The 20267-nt window shown below is 49.4% G+C and overlaps 1 protein-coding gene across 3 annotated transcripts in view; it reads right to left on the bottom strand.

The window, feature by feature from the left end:
- STK32B (serine/threonine kinase 32B) overlaps window positions 1-20267 on the bottom strand; it is a 264197-nt gene that overhangs the window by 23353 nt on the left and 220577 nt on the right. For 2 of the 3 annotated variants that reach the window (XM_074321208.1, XM_074321189.1), the window contains 2 exons: window positions 11145-11234; window positions 1549-1652 (listed from right to left, as the gene is read on the bottom strand). In XM_074321208.1, coding sequence (XP_074177309.1) covers window positions 1549-1652; window positions 11145-11234 — 194 coding nt within the window. The remainder of the gene's footprint in view (window positions 1-1548; window positions 1653-11144; window positions 11235-20267) is intronic. The other variant, XM_074321198.1, reaches the window with a different exon arrangement.

Raw genomic sequence — 20267 nt, forward strand, 5'->3', positions numbered from 1 at the left:
CCATGCACTCTGTCCCCTCCCCGAAAGCCCCGATCCCACCATTTCATCGAAAGTGGCATTTGGATCGCTGAGCAGAAAACTCAGATGAATTAAAAATCAAACAATGTATTTTAGAAGCTGCAAGAACCACTCTATTCTTGGGGCTTTTTGACAAGTCATCATCTTTGACTGTTCTGACCTGTAAGGAATGACAGAGAATGTACTTTCTGCTGGCGAATGTCCAATCATGCTTAGGTCACCTGCTCGCTAAGGTCATCTGTATGGCTCATCACATAAGCTACGTGGGGCGGATGACTGTATCCCCTGGTCCATATAGCGTCATGGACCCTTATATTCCTCCTCTGAGCGTGTGTATCAACAGACAACAAAGGAACCAATCAGGAATAACTGAGCCGTGGGAGATGAGCTTCTCACTCAGAGCTTGAGAAAATTAATAAATTTGGTTTTTTGTGTTTTTTGGTGTTTTTTTTTTTTTGCATTCTAAAAACACCATGTATACTAATTACCTTTTCTGAGGAGTTCAGGGGAAATAATTGATATCAAGAGTAGATAACAGTTGCTTGAACTACAGGGTGATAAATAATACTTATTGTACTCACAGAGCTTTGATGGTTTATACACTGCTCTCACCATTCGTTTATTCATTGGTTCATCACCCATTATCACCACGCCCTGGGGACTCCTGCCCTCAAGCAGTGCTGTCTACTAGTCTGAATATGCTTGTATACAGATGACTGTGAAAACACTGCTAAAACTGCAGCCAGCGCAAGAAACTGCTCTGCGCCGTTGTGCTGGGCCATCCAGCTAGAAAGGTGAGTGATAGGCAAACCACGGGGCCAAGTGCAGAGGCAATTAATCCCATGATAACCGCGCGCCACAGAATAGACTGAAGGGATGTTATTAGCCCCATTGTTGGAAGGGGAAACCTTGGTCCTGAGAGGTTAAGTGACATCATTTTCCAACAATACTTGTGCAAAGAAACCGTGCCTCAAAATTAGTTTATCATGATTCCTTCTGCTAAACTAAAATGGAATAATTCGTTGCCAAATAGCTCCATTAGTCATCTTCGGCGATTACATTTAAATAAAATAAAACAAAAATATGGACCGTATGCCCCATTTTTATAGGACACTGAACTAGGTATTCAGGGAAGATTGGGACAAATACACAAACAAAGAGCTTCAAACCAAACTGGAAAATCAGGCACGGGTGCATTACGTGGGTAGAAAGAGGAGAGTTTGAAATCACGAAGCCAAGCTACTTCCGGTTTGTTGCCACTGATCCGCTGCTGACCTTGGCACAAGACCTTCCCCTCCAGACATCCATTTCCCCGTGCGTAGAATGAGGGGCCTGGACCAGAAGCTCACAATTGCCCAGGGACCTTAGAGCTGACACACAGGCCACGAGGACTGACACCAGGCCTCCGCCCCTTGTGCTTCTGTCTGCCACCCTGTGCCGTCCCAGTGGCGTGGCGTGCTGACCCCACGCCTGGTACTACCAGCGCCCCCTACTTGCACGCCCCGTTTACCGCGCAGGCGCACGTCTTACCCAGCCCCGCAGCAGCTCGTAGGCCGTGATGCCCAGGGACCACCAGTCAACAGGGTATGAGTAGCCGGGGCCTCCGTCCACGTACACCTGGAACACTTCCGGGGCTGCCAAAGACAGGGCAAAGAGAATGTCACTGCACGTCAGTTTACACGCATGCCCCTTAGAGAGGGGACACGGGGACAGGAAGCCAGCTTTGGGGCCGCAAAGCCAGTACTCCATCTACTATGCCACGTGCTTCCTGCCCTCTGTAAGTTGCGCGCATCACAGGAAACACTGGTGAGACTGCCTGGCACAGAGCGCAAATGGGGTTCCCACGTGTGTGGTGGAGCGGGACTGCTGGGCGGGGGGAGTCAGGGAAAAGCCCCAGATGAGGTGGATTTGGCTGAGCATGAATCACAACAGCACGGGGAGCGAGAGGGATAAAATCTGAGTTACGATGAGGGAACCGAACCCCGCAAGGGAATGGGAACTTTGATGAACGTCACTCTGCTTCTGACACCGACACTGGGTCCCACGTCCCAACAACCAGGGCCCTTTGTGCCAGCTGCCTATCTCAGGAACAAGTTTATTTTTCGCTGAGATGGAACCTAATACAAAATACTCAGAATAAGTCAGTCCACAGACAGGCAGACTGGGGTTGCCCGGGGCTGGGGGAAGGGAAGCAACTGCTTAATGGCTGTCCCGGGGTGATGAAAATGTTCTGGAGCTAGACAGAGGTGGTAGTTACACAACATGTCAACGTGTTAAATGCCACAGAAATGTTTACCTTAAAATCGGTAATTTTACGTTAAGTGAATTTCACCTCAATTAAGAAAAAGTGGGTGTGGCAGACGCTCATTCTTCAGGGGACCACAGTTGTCCCGCCCCCGTGGCCCACCACTCTCCAAGGTGCTGAATTGTAAATTAATCTCATTGCCCCACCCCACCTTAATAGGCCAGGAGTCACCCTCGGGTCTAACTGCTCACATTGGCTTCCAGGAAAATTTTGTGAAATGTGGATTATTTCTAGCAAATTAATTTGCAGACATAATTCCATTTCACAGCTGTGGGAGCAGCCAAAATCTGTCCCTGCTACGTCTCCACTCAGTTTTCAGACTGGCATTCAGACTGTGTGGGAATGGGAAGGGCGAGCAGATGTGGAAGGACGTGATACTCAAATCTGGGCTCTGGGTTGGCAGCTGGGCACTTGACTCTGACCAGTGGCCACATTTCAGCTGCCCTCTAATGATACTCTCCATTTGCTTTGTATTTGAGACTATATGTTCACCCCTTGGGTTCTCCTTTCATCTTCACAACAGCTCCTGGAGTCATGTTATTATTTGACACGTTTCACAGATAGGGTTCAGAGAGGGACAGCAGCGTGGAGGAAATCACACAGCCAGGAAATGAAAAGCTGAGGTGTGCATCCTACACCGGCTGAATCCCTATTTGAAATAAGGCTTGTATCAACGTTTCTTGAAATACAAAAGCATACTCAGTTAACAATGGGGGCAGACACGATTGGGAGTTGAGGAAATGTCCCCTTAGGTTCTCTGAGCCTTATATAGGAACCAACATGGTGTGTGTGTGGAAATAGGAAGGTTGGTGTGGCTGGAGCTGTTTAACAAGTTACTAAACTTCCCTTTGCCTAAGCTTTGTAAAATGTGAATAATAATGATGTTTTATTCATTAGGTGGATTATTCATAGGGTTGTTAGGAAGTAAGGTAATTTATGCCAAGAGCTTAGCCCGTGTCGAGCCGGCCTACACTAAGTGCTCTAGAAATTGTAGGCAGGAATTTTACGAGCAGAATTGTGAATCCAACTTGCTCTTCCTGTCATGCTCTGCTTCCCCACTGTCCACCGGTCACCCAGAGGCCTGGGCACCTTCCTAAACTTTGTCCCCCTCAGCCTCATGACCTACCGGTCTCCAGACCCTGAGTTTTGTATTTGCAGCATCTGTTCATCTGCCCCTCCCTACCTGTCCTAGGTCAGCCTGACTCCAAAGGTGCTGATGTCACCTGTTCGTTAAGCATCTGTGAGCAAGTGTTTGATTTCCTAGTATCAGCACAGGGCTGTGCTACTGTGCATCCCACCTGGCTCCCAGCGCGAGCCCTAAGCTGAGTGCCAATTTAGAGGGACTCCGTTCCCTGCCTCGCCATCTGCATGCCCGTCCTTTCTTCTGTGCTAAGGCTTCCTGAGAAAAGCAGTCACAAGTGCTCTCTGAGCGTCCCTACGGCCTCCCAGCTGCTGGCCCCGCCCACACGCTCAGATATACAGAAAGCAGGGGTGTGTCTGTGAGTGCCAGACTGGCTGTGTGTGCCCAGGTGTTGCCTGTAAATCCTTGTCATGCCCCGAAGCCCTGAGCCCATTCTGAATTCAGGGTGGAAGCAGCAGCTGACCGAGTCTGTCTTGGCTGTCATGTGACAAATGTCTCCAGCCTGTGACTGCACTCCATAAAAGGTGACATGCTCACCTCCCCTGCACACGTGGAGCTGATGACAGAACATAAGACAACAGAAAAACATGTTCTCCTCTCTTCACCGAACCCCCCACCAGATCAGCAAGTATCAAGCAATGAGGAACAGAAGTGTACCGCAGGGAACAGAAGACCCGCTGTAAGGCACGGGCCCATGGGGAAGCCCAAAGCGGGAAGTAGTGCAGGCACATTGAGACACACTGGCGACCTCATCTCAGCCCGACTCGGAGGATAACCATAGCGACGACAAACCCAGTCAGCTCAAGTCCCGACTAAGTGGCTCACAGCTCCCTCCCACACACAAGGACAGTCTTTTCAACAAACGGTGCGGGGACAATTGGACAGCCACGTGCACATAAATGAAGCTAGATCCACACCTCACACCATATTCAAACTGGGTGGTAGATCTAAATGTGAAACCTCAAAGCATAAAACTTCTAGAAGAAAACAAAGCAGAAAATTCTTTGTGATCTCATGTGAAGAAAAGATTTTTAGTATTGACACCAAATATATGATCAATAAATGAAAAACTGGACTTCATCAAAATGTAATACTTCTGCTTTTTAAAAGAATCTAAAGATAACAGAAAGACAAGCCATTGATTGGTTGAAAATATTTGCAAAATACATATCTGGTAAAGGACTTATATCCAGCATATGTAAAGAACTCTCAAAGCTTAATGATAATAATAATAATAATAATAATATCAAACAATCCAATAAATTAATAGGCAAATGATTTGAACAGACACTTCAGGAAGAAGGTATGTGGAAGGCAAGTAAGCAAGTTAAAATATGCCCCACACCAATGGCCATTCGGGAACTGCAAGTAAAACCACTCCATTCTTCTTAGAATAACTAACAGGACCAGCATTAAACACAGGGCAATAGGCGAGGACACAGAGCTACTGGACCCCTCAGACGTTGCTGTGGGATGTGAAATGGTCCAGCCTCTCTGGAAAAGACGTTGGCAGCTTCTTAGAAAGTTAAACATACACTTTCCATATGACCCAGCAAGCCCCCTTCTAAGTATTACGTTGGTGCAAAAGTAATTGCGGTTTAAAAGGTTAAAAATAATTGCAAAAAACGCATTACTTTTGCACTAACCTAATACTTATGCTAGAGAAGTGGAAACTTCAGTTTGTATTAAAAAACCTGTATACAAATATTTATAGTGGCTTTATTCAACATTATGTAGAACTAGACACAAATTAAATGTCTTTCAACTGGTGACTGGATGAGCCAACGGTGTATACTCATCCAATGCAGTCCCACTCAGCAATAAAAAGGCACACGCTGTGGACACACACAGCAATGTGAGTAAATCTCAAATACATGCTTCCAAGAGAAAAAAGCCAGATTCAATATGCTATAGACAGTATGAGTCCATTTGTATGACTTTCTGGGATAGTTAAAACTGTAGGAGTGGAAAATGGATCCCTGGTTGCCAGCGACTGGGGGGAGGGAATTTTGGAGGTGATAGAATGTTCTATATGTTCATTGTAGTGGCTGGCGGTTATATGGCACTAAAAGAGTGCATTTCACTGCGTGAACATTGTTCCTCAAAAATAAACATCTCAAACTATGTATTTATCAGTTTGGATGATTTTTAAAGTGGTTGTTTCCCTCACAAACAGCCAAACCAATGAGGACAGGAATAGTATCTGTTTGTTCACAGATGTAATTTTGGCCCACGGAACACTGCTTGACACATAGAAGGTGCTCAAGAAATCTCTGAGGGATGGATGGACGGATGTATGGACAGATGAAGGATGGATGGATGATGGATGGATGGGAAGATGGATGGATGGATGGATGGATGATGGATGATGGATAGATAGGAGGATAGGAGGATGGATGGATGATGGATGGACGGATGGACGGATGGGTGGATGGATGGATGGATGGACAGATGGAACGAGGGGTAGATGGATGGATGGATGATGGATGGATGGATGGATGGCAGGTCTCAGGAAGGATACCGGGCACTGGAGCCTCACTAGCCTGGGTTGGAATGCTGACTCTGCCATTTTCTCTGGGACGGGGGCAGCAAACTCCACTAGCCTCAATCATTTCAACAAGGAGAGTATGAGCATCTCCATGGTGGCTCCACAACCACACTTGTTTGCTCACTGCAGTTCCTCGGGGAAGGGAACTAACATTTGGTGAGTACTGATGAGGCATGAGCCCCATGACCCCTCAGTGCACCCATTGCCTCCCAGGTGACCCAGCTCCTATATGAATTAGGACATGTTTAGGATCTGTCTCCCCCACTAGACGGCGAGCCCCACAATGCAAGGGAATGTAGTATTTGGCTCTGGGTTCCCCGTGCCAAGCATAATAACAATGGCAGCAGCAATATCAGCTACCAGTCTGTGCATCCACCCTTTGTCAGGCATTATGTCATGTGCCTTCCACAGTCATGTCATTACATCCTCATAAATGACTCACTAAGGCAGATTGTGTAACCGTTTCTCAGATGAGGAAACTCTCAAGTCCCATGGGAGGCAGCCAACACTTGCTGTGTGTTCACCATGCTGAGCACTTTATGTGCATCATGGCAGGCAATGAGATTTGCCCAAGTTCACGCAGCCACTAAGTGGAAGACACCCGACTGCCCTGTGCTGAAGCGCACACGTCCCCGGGATCCTTCCCTGCCAAGTCTAATGACCCACCGGCATCTCCAAGGGCACCCATGAGTTTGATCATGGCCTCCCCCAGCACTGAACTTTCTGCTGGTTGCCTAGGCCCTTTACTGCAGTGCTAAAGACCCTTGTGCTCTGGCCTGTCTCGTGTCTCCCTCACACCTTCTCTTGTTCTATAAGCTACCAAAACATGGAGCTGCTAGGTTCTGCTAGCACACCATGCTGTTTCATGCCTCTGTGCCTTTGCACTGGCTGTTCCCTCTGCCTGAAATGACCTCTCCTTATCCACATCCCACAGCCAAACCCTGAGCACACCCTCAGTCTCCGATCGTCACCTTCTCCGGGACCTGTTTACATCCATGCCCACACATCGGTCTGCCCCACTAGACAGTGTGCCTCTGAAACCTGGAGAACATTACTCACCTCTGAGCCCCAGGGCCTGACGCGGAGCCCCGCACCTCCTAAACACCCTATAATTGTTTGCTGAACGAATCCCCGGCTCTTCATTTCACCTCCGATGAGTAAACTCTGAAGCCCTGGGAGGCTGCTGGGACAGTTCTGACTTCTGATCTGGCACATTCCAGAGAGATTTTTTTTTTTCTCTGATGGCAAATTCCATTTGCTCTTTTAATTAATGAAAATTCAGTTCTGTGCAAATGTTTTTTCCAGGGTCATCCTTCGTGAGCAGCCTTTGGGAGCTGATTCATCAGCCTGTTCCCTGAATCTGTGTTTAGAACATTCTGGGAACTTTTATGGGGCCTTTAAACTGAACAGCTCAAGTGAATGAAATTAACAAATCTGCCAGTTGACATCAGGAGTTTACAGCCCTGGGAAATGTGAGATTTGACTTAATCAGGGAGCCCTCTCTGTCCCCATCTCTTCCCCATGCAATTCCCACTGCCTGGTGCTGTCAAGCCTACAGTCTGAAAATACATCCATTCGGTAAATCAGTTGTGCCCTCTAAGTCATATAAGAATCTCTCCCGCACATTTGTTCATTGGTTCAGGATTGAGACTCTTCTAATCAGAAGGGCACCAGATGCCCAGAAGGGCACTGAATCCTACGTACAGCTGGGACAGTAAACTTTCCTCTTGGCTGAGAAATATGGCTTTACAATATAGGAACTCAGTGTCAAAAAGGCAACTGGGTATAGTGGCAAAAGCATGGACTTTGGATTGAAACAGATGTGACTTCAAATTCTGGCTCCTTCACGTGCCAACTGTGCGATGCTGGGCAGGCTGAAGGACCTCTCTGGGCCTCAGGTTCCTGTGGGGAGAGATGCAGAAACCTCAAGTGGATCTCCCGAGGAGTCAGTGCCATGATAGACACGCAGTAGGGTCACATACATGTTGGTTTTCTTCTCCCTTTTGAAGGTGGGGCCACGGTGCAGTGGCCAGCCAGGTCACCACTGGGCTGCTCTCCCAGAGGACGTGGCTGTCTCAGGCATCATTGGGAGGCTGGGAATGAGGCTGAGGCAAGGCCGAGCAGCGTGTCTAAAGCAGAGCTGGGGAAGTCTGCTACGCCTGGTGGCCAAGCCAGCACAAAGGTTAGGGTCGGTACCCTTTTGTCTTCAATGTCTCCTGCAGTCCGGGATTTACATTCCTGGAGATCCAGCTGCTTCATGGAAACAGCCTAAAGGAAGTCAGAACTCACTTACAGGACAATGGCGGCCATGGGGAGACCCTTTTCTTATGTCATCGCTCTCTCCTCAGCCCTTGCTGGATACGATGGCTCCCTCGGCCTCTCCCTGCGCCTCTGCGGGGCGTTCCCTGGGACTCGGAATCGATGCTTGCCCCCCTGCGTCTTCCCGGGGGGATTCTGCCACTGCCTTGGCTCGGCTGCACCTCCGTGCTGGGAACTCTTCAATCCACAGATCCCGTCCACGCCACTCTCCACATGCCTGGAGAGCACCTGACGATTTTGAGGTTCCCAGAGACACCTCCGATTCAAACGCATCACTCCCATGACCCTGCATACCTGCTGCTCCTGCTGTGTTGCCTACCCAGAGGTCACACTGTTACCCGGTCCGCTGCACAGCCCAGAAACCCGGGAGGCAGCCGTGACACCTCCTCCACTCCCATTCCACTGCCCAGGGAAAGCCTAAGTGGGGCCCCAAGGGGCCTATCTGAAGTGAGAGCACTCCCTCACGTGCATACCTTCCGGTATTCACACCAGCCGGTCTGCCTCTTGAACTGACGGCAACCTGTGCAAATCACCTGACCTCTCTCTGCCCGTTTCCTCCACTCCAAACAGGAATAAAGAACTGCGCCCACTTCATGCTCGTGAGGATTAAATAAGGTTACGGATGGCAAGCACGCAACCCAATGCCTGTACACAGCAAATACTAAAAAGCACTATTTTTGCCATCATTTATTGCCAAACATCATTTATTTAATGTGCTTAGTGAGTTAAAGGTGGGCGACACAAGTAATGGGCTGTGGGGAAGTGATGACACAGTTTTCGAATCTCCGCAAATCCACATATAAAAACCGACACAGCAGATAAACAGCTAAACCACGAACCACGGGCAACATATACTACGAATCTAAGTTGTCCCCATGAGCCCCCAAATATAAGTGGGCAGGAACAAACCAGAAACAGCAACAAGACCTCCGTGGTGATTTCTGTACAGAATGAAACGCAGGGAAGAAACGAGGCAGTGTATGATGGATCAGAGCACACAGAACTCCAGGATAGCCCTCATGCCCCCCTAAGTCCTAGCAACCGGAAGCACAGCTGGCCAACCTGAGAGCAGCTGCTGACACCGGGAGGAGCTTTTCCAGGCCAACATCAGGGGAGTGAAAAGGGCCGTTGGCATGTTCTGCCGGAGCTAGAGGAGCCTGGGATACAAAAGCTCTTCAATCACTCCTGCCAGAGCTACTTTCTAGAACACAGCCAAGAAGAAACTGTTGGGAGTGGAATCAAAACTGAGCAGGACAGGGACCCTTCAGACAAAGGAGACGGTCCAGATAACAAAGCACAAGTGGACGTGAGCCAGGAATCCGAGAGAGAACGCAGCCTTGGATTCTGACTTCACAAAAACAACAGCAAAGGTAAGTCTGATGAGTTAGCAAAGCTACCCTAAACCACACCGTCTTCCAGAAGTTTGGGAGAATGAATTTCACATAAAAAGCAGCAACAGAAATGTATCAGTCAAATTCCATACAAATGTATTAAAAGAGAAAGGAGAATGAAGAGTAGAATAACATTTTACAATGAAAGCACACCAGAAAGGTGTATCAGAAAACAGAAGATCAAAACTATAACCTCCTATTTTCAAAAGAGTTAAATGACAGTGTGGTGGATTGTTCCATTAATGGTTCCCGATGAAGCAGGCCATCTGGTATCCATGCCCAGTGCAGTCCCCTCCCATATGCTCCCTAGTCTTGGTCACATGACTTGCTCCGGCCAATTGGACATCAGGAATGTGAAGCAAGCAGACACTTTACTAAGCATGTGGGAATTGTGTTCTCCTTCTTTCAACAACCATAACCATGTGAGCAAGCTCACTCAAGTCCCTTTGATGATGAAAGACCACATAGAGAGAGAGGCCCGTTCTTCTCACCTGTCCTCACTGAGCCCAGCCCTCGCTGACCCACTGGCTGAATGAGTGAGTCCAGCCACCCAGAACCACCAAATCAAATGGTGGAACTGTGAGAAATAATACACTGTCATTGTTCTAAGCTACGAAGTTTTGACACTGTTACACAGCAATCAGCAACTAATATAGACATTGAGAAGTAATAACTAACATAGACATCACTAAAATTATACAAGACATGAAAGAACAACATAAATTAGAATTTAAAAACTCAGGAATCAGGCAAGAGAATGCAGGAAAAAAATTAGAAATAAAGGAAACATTATTTCAGAAATAAATACTTCACTAGAAAGCACACAAAGCAGAGACACACAACAGCTAATGCCTAAGAGAAAGAGAACAATGAGACAAAAATTTAAACAAGTGAAGGAAGAGATAAGAAAGATTTGAAAATGACAAATACTGAAGATTGGCAAAGGAGACCCAACATTCAGGCATCCTTAAAGAAAACTAAAGTAAGGAAACAGAATGCTTCCTGAAAAACGACACTTCCATCAAACGTCGTCAAGAAAAACCAACCCCAAAGTACACATTGGAAGAGTTCTGCGTACGCAAGCACACAGACCCAAATAACAACACTGAAGTTACATTCTGGCAACACTACTGGGCTTTAAGCAAAAAGAAAAGAAGGGTGTGTTTGTTTGTTTGTTTGTTTTCCCCTAAGCCTGAGACTAGCTTTCTGGCTGGGTAGGAACTCTCTAGAAGACACAGGAAGGGAAGGTCTTTCTGGCAGGGGAGACGGCTTGGGAGAAGGCCAGTGGTGTCAGACAGCACAGCACACAGTGGGCATGGTGGGGGCCGGGTGTGGGGGTGGGGCGTGGGGATGAAGCCGGAGAGGAATGTGCAGTCTCAGGCACTGGGCCCATCACAGCCCAAGGGGCCCTAGAACACTCACCCATGTAGGGCTTGGTCCCCGCCATGGAGGAAGCCTTGTCGGCTCCTTTCACGACAGTCGCGATGTTGAAGTCTGTGATGTGAACATGTCCTGGAGACAGAGAAACAGAGACCCCTGTTAGCAAGAGCTGCAGGCAGCCGGGTTACGTGACCCACAGGTGTGGTCCGCAAGGGGCAGTGCAGGAAGACACTATTAGACGTCTATTTCCATTAGTATTTTATCTGATACTTTGAAATTGTCTTCTTTTTGCAGCATTATTCACAGCAGGCAAAATATGGAAACAACCTAAGAGTTCATCAACAGATGAACGGATAAAGAAGGCATATGTATGTGTGTATATATATGTATGTGTGTATTATTCAGCCATGAGAAAGCAGGACATCCTGCCGTTTGTGACAACAGGGGTGGACCTGGAAGGCATTACGCTAAGTGAAATAAGCCAGACAGAGAAAGACAAATACTGCATATCACTTACATGTGGAATCTAGAAAAAAATTAAACTTGTAGGAAGAGGTTGCCAGGGCTGGGAGGTGGGGAGATGGGGAAAGACTGGTCAAAGGGTACAAACTTGCAGCTGTAAGATGAAAAAGTCCTGAAGCTCTCATGTAAAACATGGTGACTACAGTTGATAACACTGTATTGTATAATTGAAAACTGCTGAGAGCAGAAATTAAACATTCATATATGTGATGAAAAAAATGTCTATTTTATGGGCAATATTTATAGTGCGGGTTTTTGGTGGTACATGCATGTTACCTATAAATAAGGAAATCTATTTACATTGAGGGCATAATAAAAATCTTTATGGATTAAGAGTTTGGAGTCACTGACCCAGAGAGTAAAAGCTCCTGGGAAATAAAAAGACTGGTCCATCGTGAATCCCTTTCTCAGGAAAACTGCGTGGCGATGGCTGGGGGCGGGGTGTGCAGTGGACTCTCATCTCCAGAGGACACTCTCGTTCCACTGACTGACTGCGGTGGTCAGTGGGGCTCAGGACTGTCCCTGATGAAGTTAGTGGGGAGGGGCTGGGACCCCCTTCCAACCAGTCGGAAGTAATGATAGCAGATGGGACATGGAGAGGCTGCATGTTCCCACAAACAGGTGTTCAGGAAACCTGAGAGGGAAGGCAGAGGACAGAGAAGCGGGAAGGAGACAGAGATGTGGGGGTAAAGGGGAAATAGAAGACGGGAAAGGAGAGGGGAGGAGAGGGAGGAAAATCCTGTATGGTCAGCGCTATCTCACTGGGGAATTTGCAACATAAAAAACACCAGCTCTGAGACCCCTGAACACCAGACAGTGCAATCACATTTCTTTCTACTTGTCATCACATCCTGTGCAAATGGCCGGTTGAATTTTCACCACCTCTGAGACTTGTGTTTGGGATGATGGTAAATACATTAATACATAAGTGGGTGGCACACACAAAACTGGGGATGGGGAGGTGGGCACCTCCAAGACATGGGCAGACACCTGCTAGAGCAGGTGCAATGAGGCCTGCTGAGCAGTCCACGGGACAGGTATGTCTGATGCGATCAGCCATGGCAGACAGAAAAAGCACCAGCCATTCCACGTGCAAACCCCAAGGCTTGGCTCAGCTGCCAGCACTGCTGTGTGAGCGAGCTGTGCTGCCGGGCACTGTCCAGGGTCCTGCGTGGGACGCAGGGTCCTGGGTGCTTAGTGATGACCGGTAGTCCTTCCAGGTGCTTATGGATGAGGCTTACGTCACCTGGCCAGGCCTCTGCTGGGAGCCTTTCCTGGCCAGACCCACAGTGTCCTCACCCAGGTAGCATCCCTGTGAGCTCCAGCCTCCGGGGCTGGGATGAGCGTCCATCCTGTTCAGCCATCCACGGTCCCAACTGCCGGAAGGCAGTGCAGCGCAGTGGTTGGGTGCACAGACTCGGAGCCAGCCTTGGTCTGGGTCTCAGCTTTGTTTTGACTAGCTGTATGGCCCAACTGGGGCCAATGAAAATTGGGGAGATGATTTTCCAAGGGGTCCATGAAAGGAAGTTTTCTCTCTTTTTTTTTCAGGAGCTACTTAAAGTGATATTCTCTGTCTTTGGCCGGGGTAATGTGGGGATATCACCCTCCCAGAACTGTAGAAGCCATGTGCTGCCCCAAAGAAAGGCAGCCTGAAGATGAAGCCGACCCATGGAGAAGCTGGAGCTGCAAGGAGAGCAGAGAAATGGTGCCCAGAGCCTGATCAAGCCCTTCCTGAAGCTGCCTTCCCCTGAACTCCAGCTGAACCAGCTGAAAAACGCCCTTTATTGCTTAGGACCATTTGAGTTGGGCTCTTTGTTCCTTGCCACACACTGCTGGTGTCTCGATTGATACGGCCACTTGCTATGAGATTGGACAGGTTAGTTCACTCTGAAAGCCTCTGATTCCTCATCTGGAGAGTGGAGCTAATATTAGTAAGTACCTTGGAGGTAGTTGTAAGCATTAACCAGGCTGGTTAGGGACGTGACATGTGAGCAAAGATAGGAAGAAGAGAGGCAGGGAGCCACCGGACTGCTGGGAGGATGGAGCTGCAGGGGAGTGGCCAACACAAGGGGCTGCAGGGATCAGCGAGGAGCTCGGGGGTGTTGGGGGTGCAGGCTGCACAAGGGGCTGCAGGGACCAGCGAGGAGCTCGGTGTGTTGGGGGGAGGCTGCACAAGGGGCTGCAGGGACCAGCGAGGAGCTCGGAGCTTGGAGCTCGGGGGTGTTGGGGGGGGGGGCAGGCTGCACAAGGCCTCAGGGCCGTGGTGAGGATGGTGGCTTTTATTCCAAGTGAGAGGGGTTTGGGAAGCATGACAGGATCCGACCCACTCTTCAATACCACTTTGGCTGCTGTGACTGGATTATAGGGGCCGGGGCCTAAGCTGGGAGGCTGATAAAGGACAGAAATGCAGCCCTGTCTAGTTGAAGCCGCTGTTACTTAGGGCTGTGTTACTGGTCCATCACTGGTAACAAATCTACGCTAATCCTTGAAGTACCGTTGTCCAGAGGGTACAACACCTCCATCTTACAGAAGAGGCACCTGAACTTCCAGAGCCCAGGGACCTGTCCCAGGTCATGCAGAGGAGACGGGGGAAACTGCAGTTGGCCTCCAGGGGGCAGGGGTTTCCCTTCAGAGCCCAGGGGACAGCCCTGCTGGTTACACGCACAGCAGGCGCAGCAGATGGCAGAATTCCACTTCTGGTTTCTGTGAACCGCTCTAATTGATGAACTGTAACTTCCCCATGAGCTCCCTTTAACGGTTGAGTAAAATAAGAGAAAGTGAAAACTAGTGCCGTACAAGGTCTCCTATGCATTCCTTCTCAGGGGAACAGAAATTGGCTGACTACAAAATGTGCCAATGTGCACTGAATTTTAGGCTATTTGCTTTTTATACATTGAAAACATTCAAAACCCAGGACATTGCATGAAAGCCATTGGTACGAGTGTCAATGAGCATCAGTCATCAATAGTCCTACTCCCTGCCCTATACTCCAGCCACTCTCCTCTTCCTCTGAACGCACGGAAATCCACCTCCCCTCCAAGCCTTTGACTCCATTTGGGTGCTTTTCCCTCTCCTCTGCCTGGTGGACTTCCATTCATTCTTCAAGAAGTTGTATTATTGATAGATGTAACATCTCGCCTTTGCTTGCATACTTCCACTAACAGGACACTCACTACCAGCGTGTGGCATCCCTGACTGGTCTGAGTGAGCTTGGGCTGCTATATCAGAATGCCACAGACTGGCTGGCTGAACCAGCAAACATTTCTTTCTTATAGTCCTGGGGGCTGGAGATCTGAGATCATGGTGGGTTTTTTGGTGAGGGCCCACTTCCTAGTTTACACAGCAGCTTTCTTGCTGTGTCCTCACATGGTGGAGAGAGAGAGAGAGAGAGAAAGAGAGAGAGAGAGAGAGCTCGCTAATCCCTTCCTCCCCTTACAGCGCCCCAACCCCATCATGGGGGCTCTAACCCCATGATCTTGTCCAAACCCAGTTACCTCCCAAAGGCACCAGTTCCAAATACCATCACACTGGGACACTGGGGATTGAGGCTTCAACACATAAACTGGGTGGGTGGGGGGCAAACATTTAGTCCATAGCAGACTGGTTTAGGCCTCTCCCCTGGACCCTCACTCTCCTCCACTGTCATTCCCATCTTAGCATCCACCATACAGTATCTGTCACCTTATCTGTCACCTTGAAGCCAAGAATCCTGCCTTGTTCATGTCTATGTCCCCAGTACCTTAGCAATGGCCTGGCCTGGCAAAGGTACTCACCGAGTATTTGTTGACTGACTGACTGACCAACCAAATAAAACACTGAATTAAAGAGCTACGGTGAGCAAATGCTATCACATTCCTTCACTCTTTACGGCTGAGAGAGGCCACGATATTTACAGGAGTTGCCAACATTCCATTTCGATTTTGCACGTTTAAGTCTATCCCAACTCACTTTTTCAGTCTGCCCTCAGATGGTGGGGCCCAGCTACCCGCTGCATGGTTTTCGTGCCCACTGGTGCACCAGGACTGGCACCACAAGGAGCTGTAACTTGGGCTATTTTCTGAGTCTAAAAGGACAAGACATCCCTGTGACTTTGAAGGATTCTCACTCGTTTCTTCATTCATTCAGCAATTAGTTATTGAGCATTTCCTCTCTGTGTGCATTGTGGGAGGGAGGGGGGCTTGCAACTGCATCATGGCATTGGGGGGACAGGGACGATGGCGGTCCCACGGGGCTCAAGTCCCATCCACACCCCCAGGGGGGCTGTAACTGCCAACGCAGAGACGCACCACAGAGTCCCAGCAACACAGACTCCACAGGCTGATTCTAGCACCTTCCTGACTTACCCCAAAGCCCTCCTGAATGTTGCCGCATTTTCATTTCTTCTTCTGCAGAACACGGCGCAATGTCTATTCCTACACCCCCATGTCCCTTCCCTTCCCTTCTCCCCTCTCAGCCCCCGTAATGAAATAACGTCTTGTGGGTGTTACTGAATGAGGACAGGTGCTGTTATCTCACTGGGCCCTGCGAGGCCACAACCTGGGAGACGATGGGTCTGCGCAGAGGCGACAGTCACCCCTGAAGGGCAGGCCCAGCTTAGACGCAGAGTGCATCTCTCTATACCTGTCCCCTGGAAGCCAGGCAGTCGCATTGCCACGTCTCCCTGGGAGTGGGTGTTCAGGTAGCGCCCACTAGAGGGAGCTAGACCAGGAGACAGGATAAGGGCAGCCAGCCTATCAGCGGCCACACCTGATCTCGCGACCCTCTGCTTTGTTTCCCTCTCATCACACTTGAATTTGGAGTCCTCTCCTGGGAACTTGTCCCCACCTTGGCTGGTTTACATGGTCTACAGTCAGGCCTAAGCCAGAGATCAGAGTGGAGCTGATGGAAGCAAGGAGCCGGAAGTCCACAGAGATGAAACCGGGCTATGGGCCCAGCCGCCCCCACCGCCCCTGTGCTCACTGCTCAGAATACTTGTACTTCTGGGACATGGTGTGATGTAATGCTGGCTGCCTGGCTTCCACACAGGATCGCATGCCCTGGGCACTTTCCTCTCCCCCTTATCTTCACGGAGATCACAGCGAATTTATCACAGGACAACAACAAAATGAAAAGAAACCAAATCAAATCCCCTGGCACAAGCTTGTCCAGGCTTCATCGGCTTCCAGCAGCAGGACGGTTGCCTGTTTTGGAGCACGGCCATGCCTGATAAGGAAGGAAATGACCCTCTGATTTCCTTCCGTTCCATTGGGCTTGATCTTTTCCCATGTCTTAGCCATAGGGTGGGAAGGCAGGGCCTTCAAAACAGTTTGCGTGCTCCAGGCTCCCCTGTGCAGAGGGGAACAGTATAAAGCATCCAGGTATACAAAGAAACACAAAGCTCCTGGGAATTCCTGAGCAACTTTGCTGAGATTTGGGGTACTCCGCTCCACCCCACCCCACCATTTTCAGCACCTTCCCAGGATGCATCATGACTTCACAAAACTAGCTGGGCATTTGCAGCCTACTTGATTCAATGCTGCATGGAAACCACCTCACCCAAGTCTTTTGAGAGAGCTCAACAATTCTGTTTCCTTCCTCTTTTCTCTACTTGCATGGTTCTTAATGTTAAGCCACTAGACTTCTGGGTTAATTAGCTACTGCAGCATTAAATGGTACCTGGCCCATATACTTCCCGCCCACTGTCTGTATTGGGCATGTAATTTTATGTAATTGTATTAATCACAACGAATAACATTTGTAGAGTGGCTTTATAATACTTTCCCAGCCATGACCCCCTCTTCGCAAGGAGGTACCATGCTAGACTACCATTTGACATTCAGCATTCTTTTCCACTCAGTGCTTTCCTACCTCCTGTATCACAAGGGACAGAAAGAAGGGAACCAAATTCCCTGACTCTCTTGCAGCTAGAGTTCTGGAAGATTTAGGTTCTGTCAAAGAGATGCACTTGGGGAGATTTGGAAGGTGGAAAGAAAGCAGAGGCCATTTTGGGGACAGAGCCAAAGATAAGTCAGCTTGATAGAAGGGGGTTTTTGCTGAGACAGGACTTCTGTTAACACTGTCTCGTCACCTTCTTGTATGGTGTGAGCAGCTGAGAAAGTGACTATCTAGCCTAGAGTCCTACGCCCAGAAATCAAGCTCCAAGCAGGTTTGACCCCAAAGCCCTATTTCTCTTGAGGACACTCAAGCCCAGGCCGATAAGAGGAACTAAGGACATGCAGCTGCCCAGTGATGGCGCTGCCTCCACCTTGGGTCATGGGATGGCATGACCACTGCTTTCCCCACAGGCTCCTGGTCACTTCCCCTGACTCACTCCAGGGTATAACACTCTTCTCCACACAAATGTGCTTCGTGAAGCCAGGGGCCAGGCCGTACGTGTCTCCAGCCCAGTATCCTACACTATTCTAGAAACGGTGAGCAATTAAGATGATCATTACCAGGCAGAGCTGGAATCTGGACCCAGTGTTAGCAGAGACAGACACAATGTGACAAGGAAGGGCTTGACCTAAGTACATTCTCAGCCCCTGTCCACATCTTCTTCCCCCACCCTAGTGGGGTGGGGTGATTAGGCAAAGGGTCAATTTGGGATGAAGAAACCAGCCTTGCTCAGCTCAGCTCTGCCCCAGTTCCCGTTAGCAAGCGCAGGACCCCTCTGGTCCTCCACACTCTAAATTTTACCCTGGCAGCCCCTCACCCCCACTGAGGTGGGGGTTTGCGTGGTGAAGCCTCTCTCTTGGGGTCCTTTTGACTCACACAGATTCAAGCTTTTATCAGCAATGAAGGTGATATCTAGGCCTCTGTCTGCCCCTTTCTTGTTTGACTTTTGATTTGTTAAAACTCCACATGAGGAAGACAGGGCTGTGATAGGCTGATTTGCGGACCCTCCCCCCGATTTACAGATTGACGTCCTAACCTCCAGTCCCAGGACCTTTGAATGGGACATTATTTGGAAATAGGATTGTTGCAGATTGAATTAGCTAAGAGGAGGTCACACTGGAGTACAGTGGGCCTCTAACCCAATACAATGAGTGTCCTGACAAAAAGCACAAATTTGGACACAGAACACATGGGGAGAATGTCATGAGCAGGCTGGAATTATGGAATTAGCCACAAGCCAGGGGACTTGTGCCAGGGGACTACCTGACACCGTGATCTCAGACTTCCAGCCTGTCCACTACGAGACAATGACTTTCTGTTGTTAAGCCTCGGGTTTATGGGACTTTGTTACAGCAGCTCTAGGAAAATAATACAGGGGCTATTTACTGGGGAACCCTCAGGGTTCTAATCACCTCAGGGCCAGGTAGGTACCAGACACCCAGGACAGCCCCTCTGCCCCAGAGCCCCTGAAATGATTCAGACTAGCTGGTCATAAACCTGCTTGCCCTGTCTCACTTGTTTCTTCCCACAGAAGCCTCCAGAAAGGCTCTTGCCCACCCGCGGGTCTTCAGGACTGTAGGACTCTCCCACGGCACTGAACTGTAGTAAAAACTTCCCTTCCTGCAGCCTTCTGAAAAAAGTCACATCCCAACCTTCCCCACCAAAGACACTCAGAATTGCTTTAAACGGCATTCCTATGCTTTGTCCTCAAACTCCTGGAACCCCGTCGAGAATAATGACCCTCCTGCCCGGCTCCCCAGACTTAGCAGAACGGCCTCTGCCCCCGACTTGTCTTGGTGGCTCCCCCCACTTCCTTCTCAGCTGCTCCTCTCCCTGCTTCGGAGGCTGGGAGTTTGTTCGTTTCCCGGAGCCTCTTCCTTCTGGCATGATGGAGCGCGCCTGTAAATGTTTTGACAAGGGAGAAGTGGGTGTCAATGCTGCTGGCCACTGCCATTTGGGGGAGCAGTCATCACATTTATCAACAAATATGTTGGTGACAGATGGAGAGGCGATTCTTCGAAATAAGTCCAATTAGTGAGTGCTCTCAAATATAGTCTATTAAGAGGAAATTTGAGGCATAGTGAAGCCAACAGGTTAGGAGACAATTGCCATTGAAATAATAGCTTGTTACTCAGTTACCGAGAGGGGGGCATGCCACACCACTGAGGGGACACACGGAGAAGCCCAGGTCAGTCATGAGGCAGAGGGGCGGGGAAAGGTGGGCAAGAGCCTTTCTGGTGGCTTCTGTGGGAAGGAAAGGGCAAGGCAAGGCAAGCAGTCTTAGGACTGGCTAGTCTGAATGATTTCAGGAGCTCTGGGGCAGAGGCTGTTTTGGGGTCTGGTACCTGGCCCTGGGGTGATCAGGGCAGGGGAGTAGCGGCCTGGAGTGTGAAGACAAACATCCGAATACAGAAAATAGAGTAAGTTCACAGGCCTTGTTGTGGAAAAGGAAAAACATGGGGGTCTTCGTGCCCTCCTGCCAGAGGCGCTTTCTCCTTTGCCTTCTGGAATATCATGCCCCCAAATGCTCTGTGGACCCCCTGATGCTGCAGGATCCAACAGGAACAGCCTCTCCTTGAGGAAGGCCCCCTCACCCTCCCAGGCCTCGCTGACCTTCTGCTCTCGCATACCCCACCCCTGCCAGGGCCAGCACTGACCCTGCTGGGTCAGAATCACCTGTTTACTCTTCTGTTACTCCCTCTGCCCTGGCTCCACCTTGGCACCACCAGGCAACTTTAAAAATCCTACCAGCCAGCACTCTCTGGCAGG

Source organism: Rhinolophus sinicus, linkage group LG02 (assembly GCF_036562045.2).
Source record: "Rhinolophus sinicus isolate RSC01 linkage group LG02, ASM3656204v1, whole genome shotgun sequence".
NCBI classification, from domain to species: Eukaryota; Metazoa; Chordata; class Mammalia; order Chiroptera; family Rhinolophidae; genus Rhinolophus; species Rhinolophus sinicus.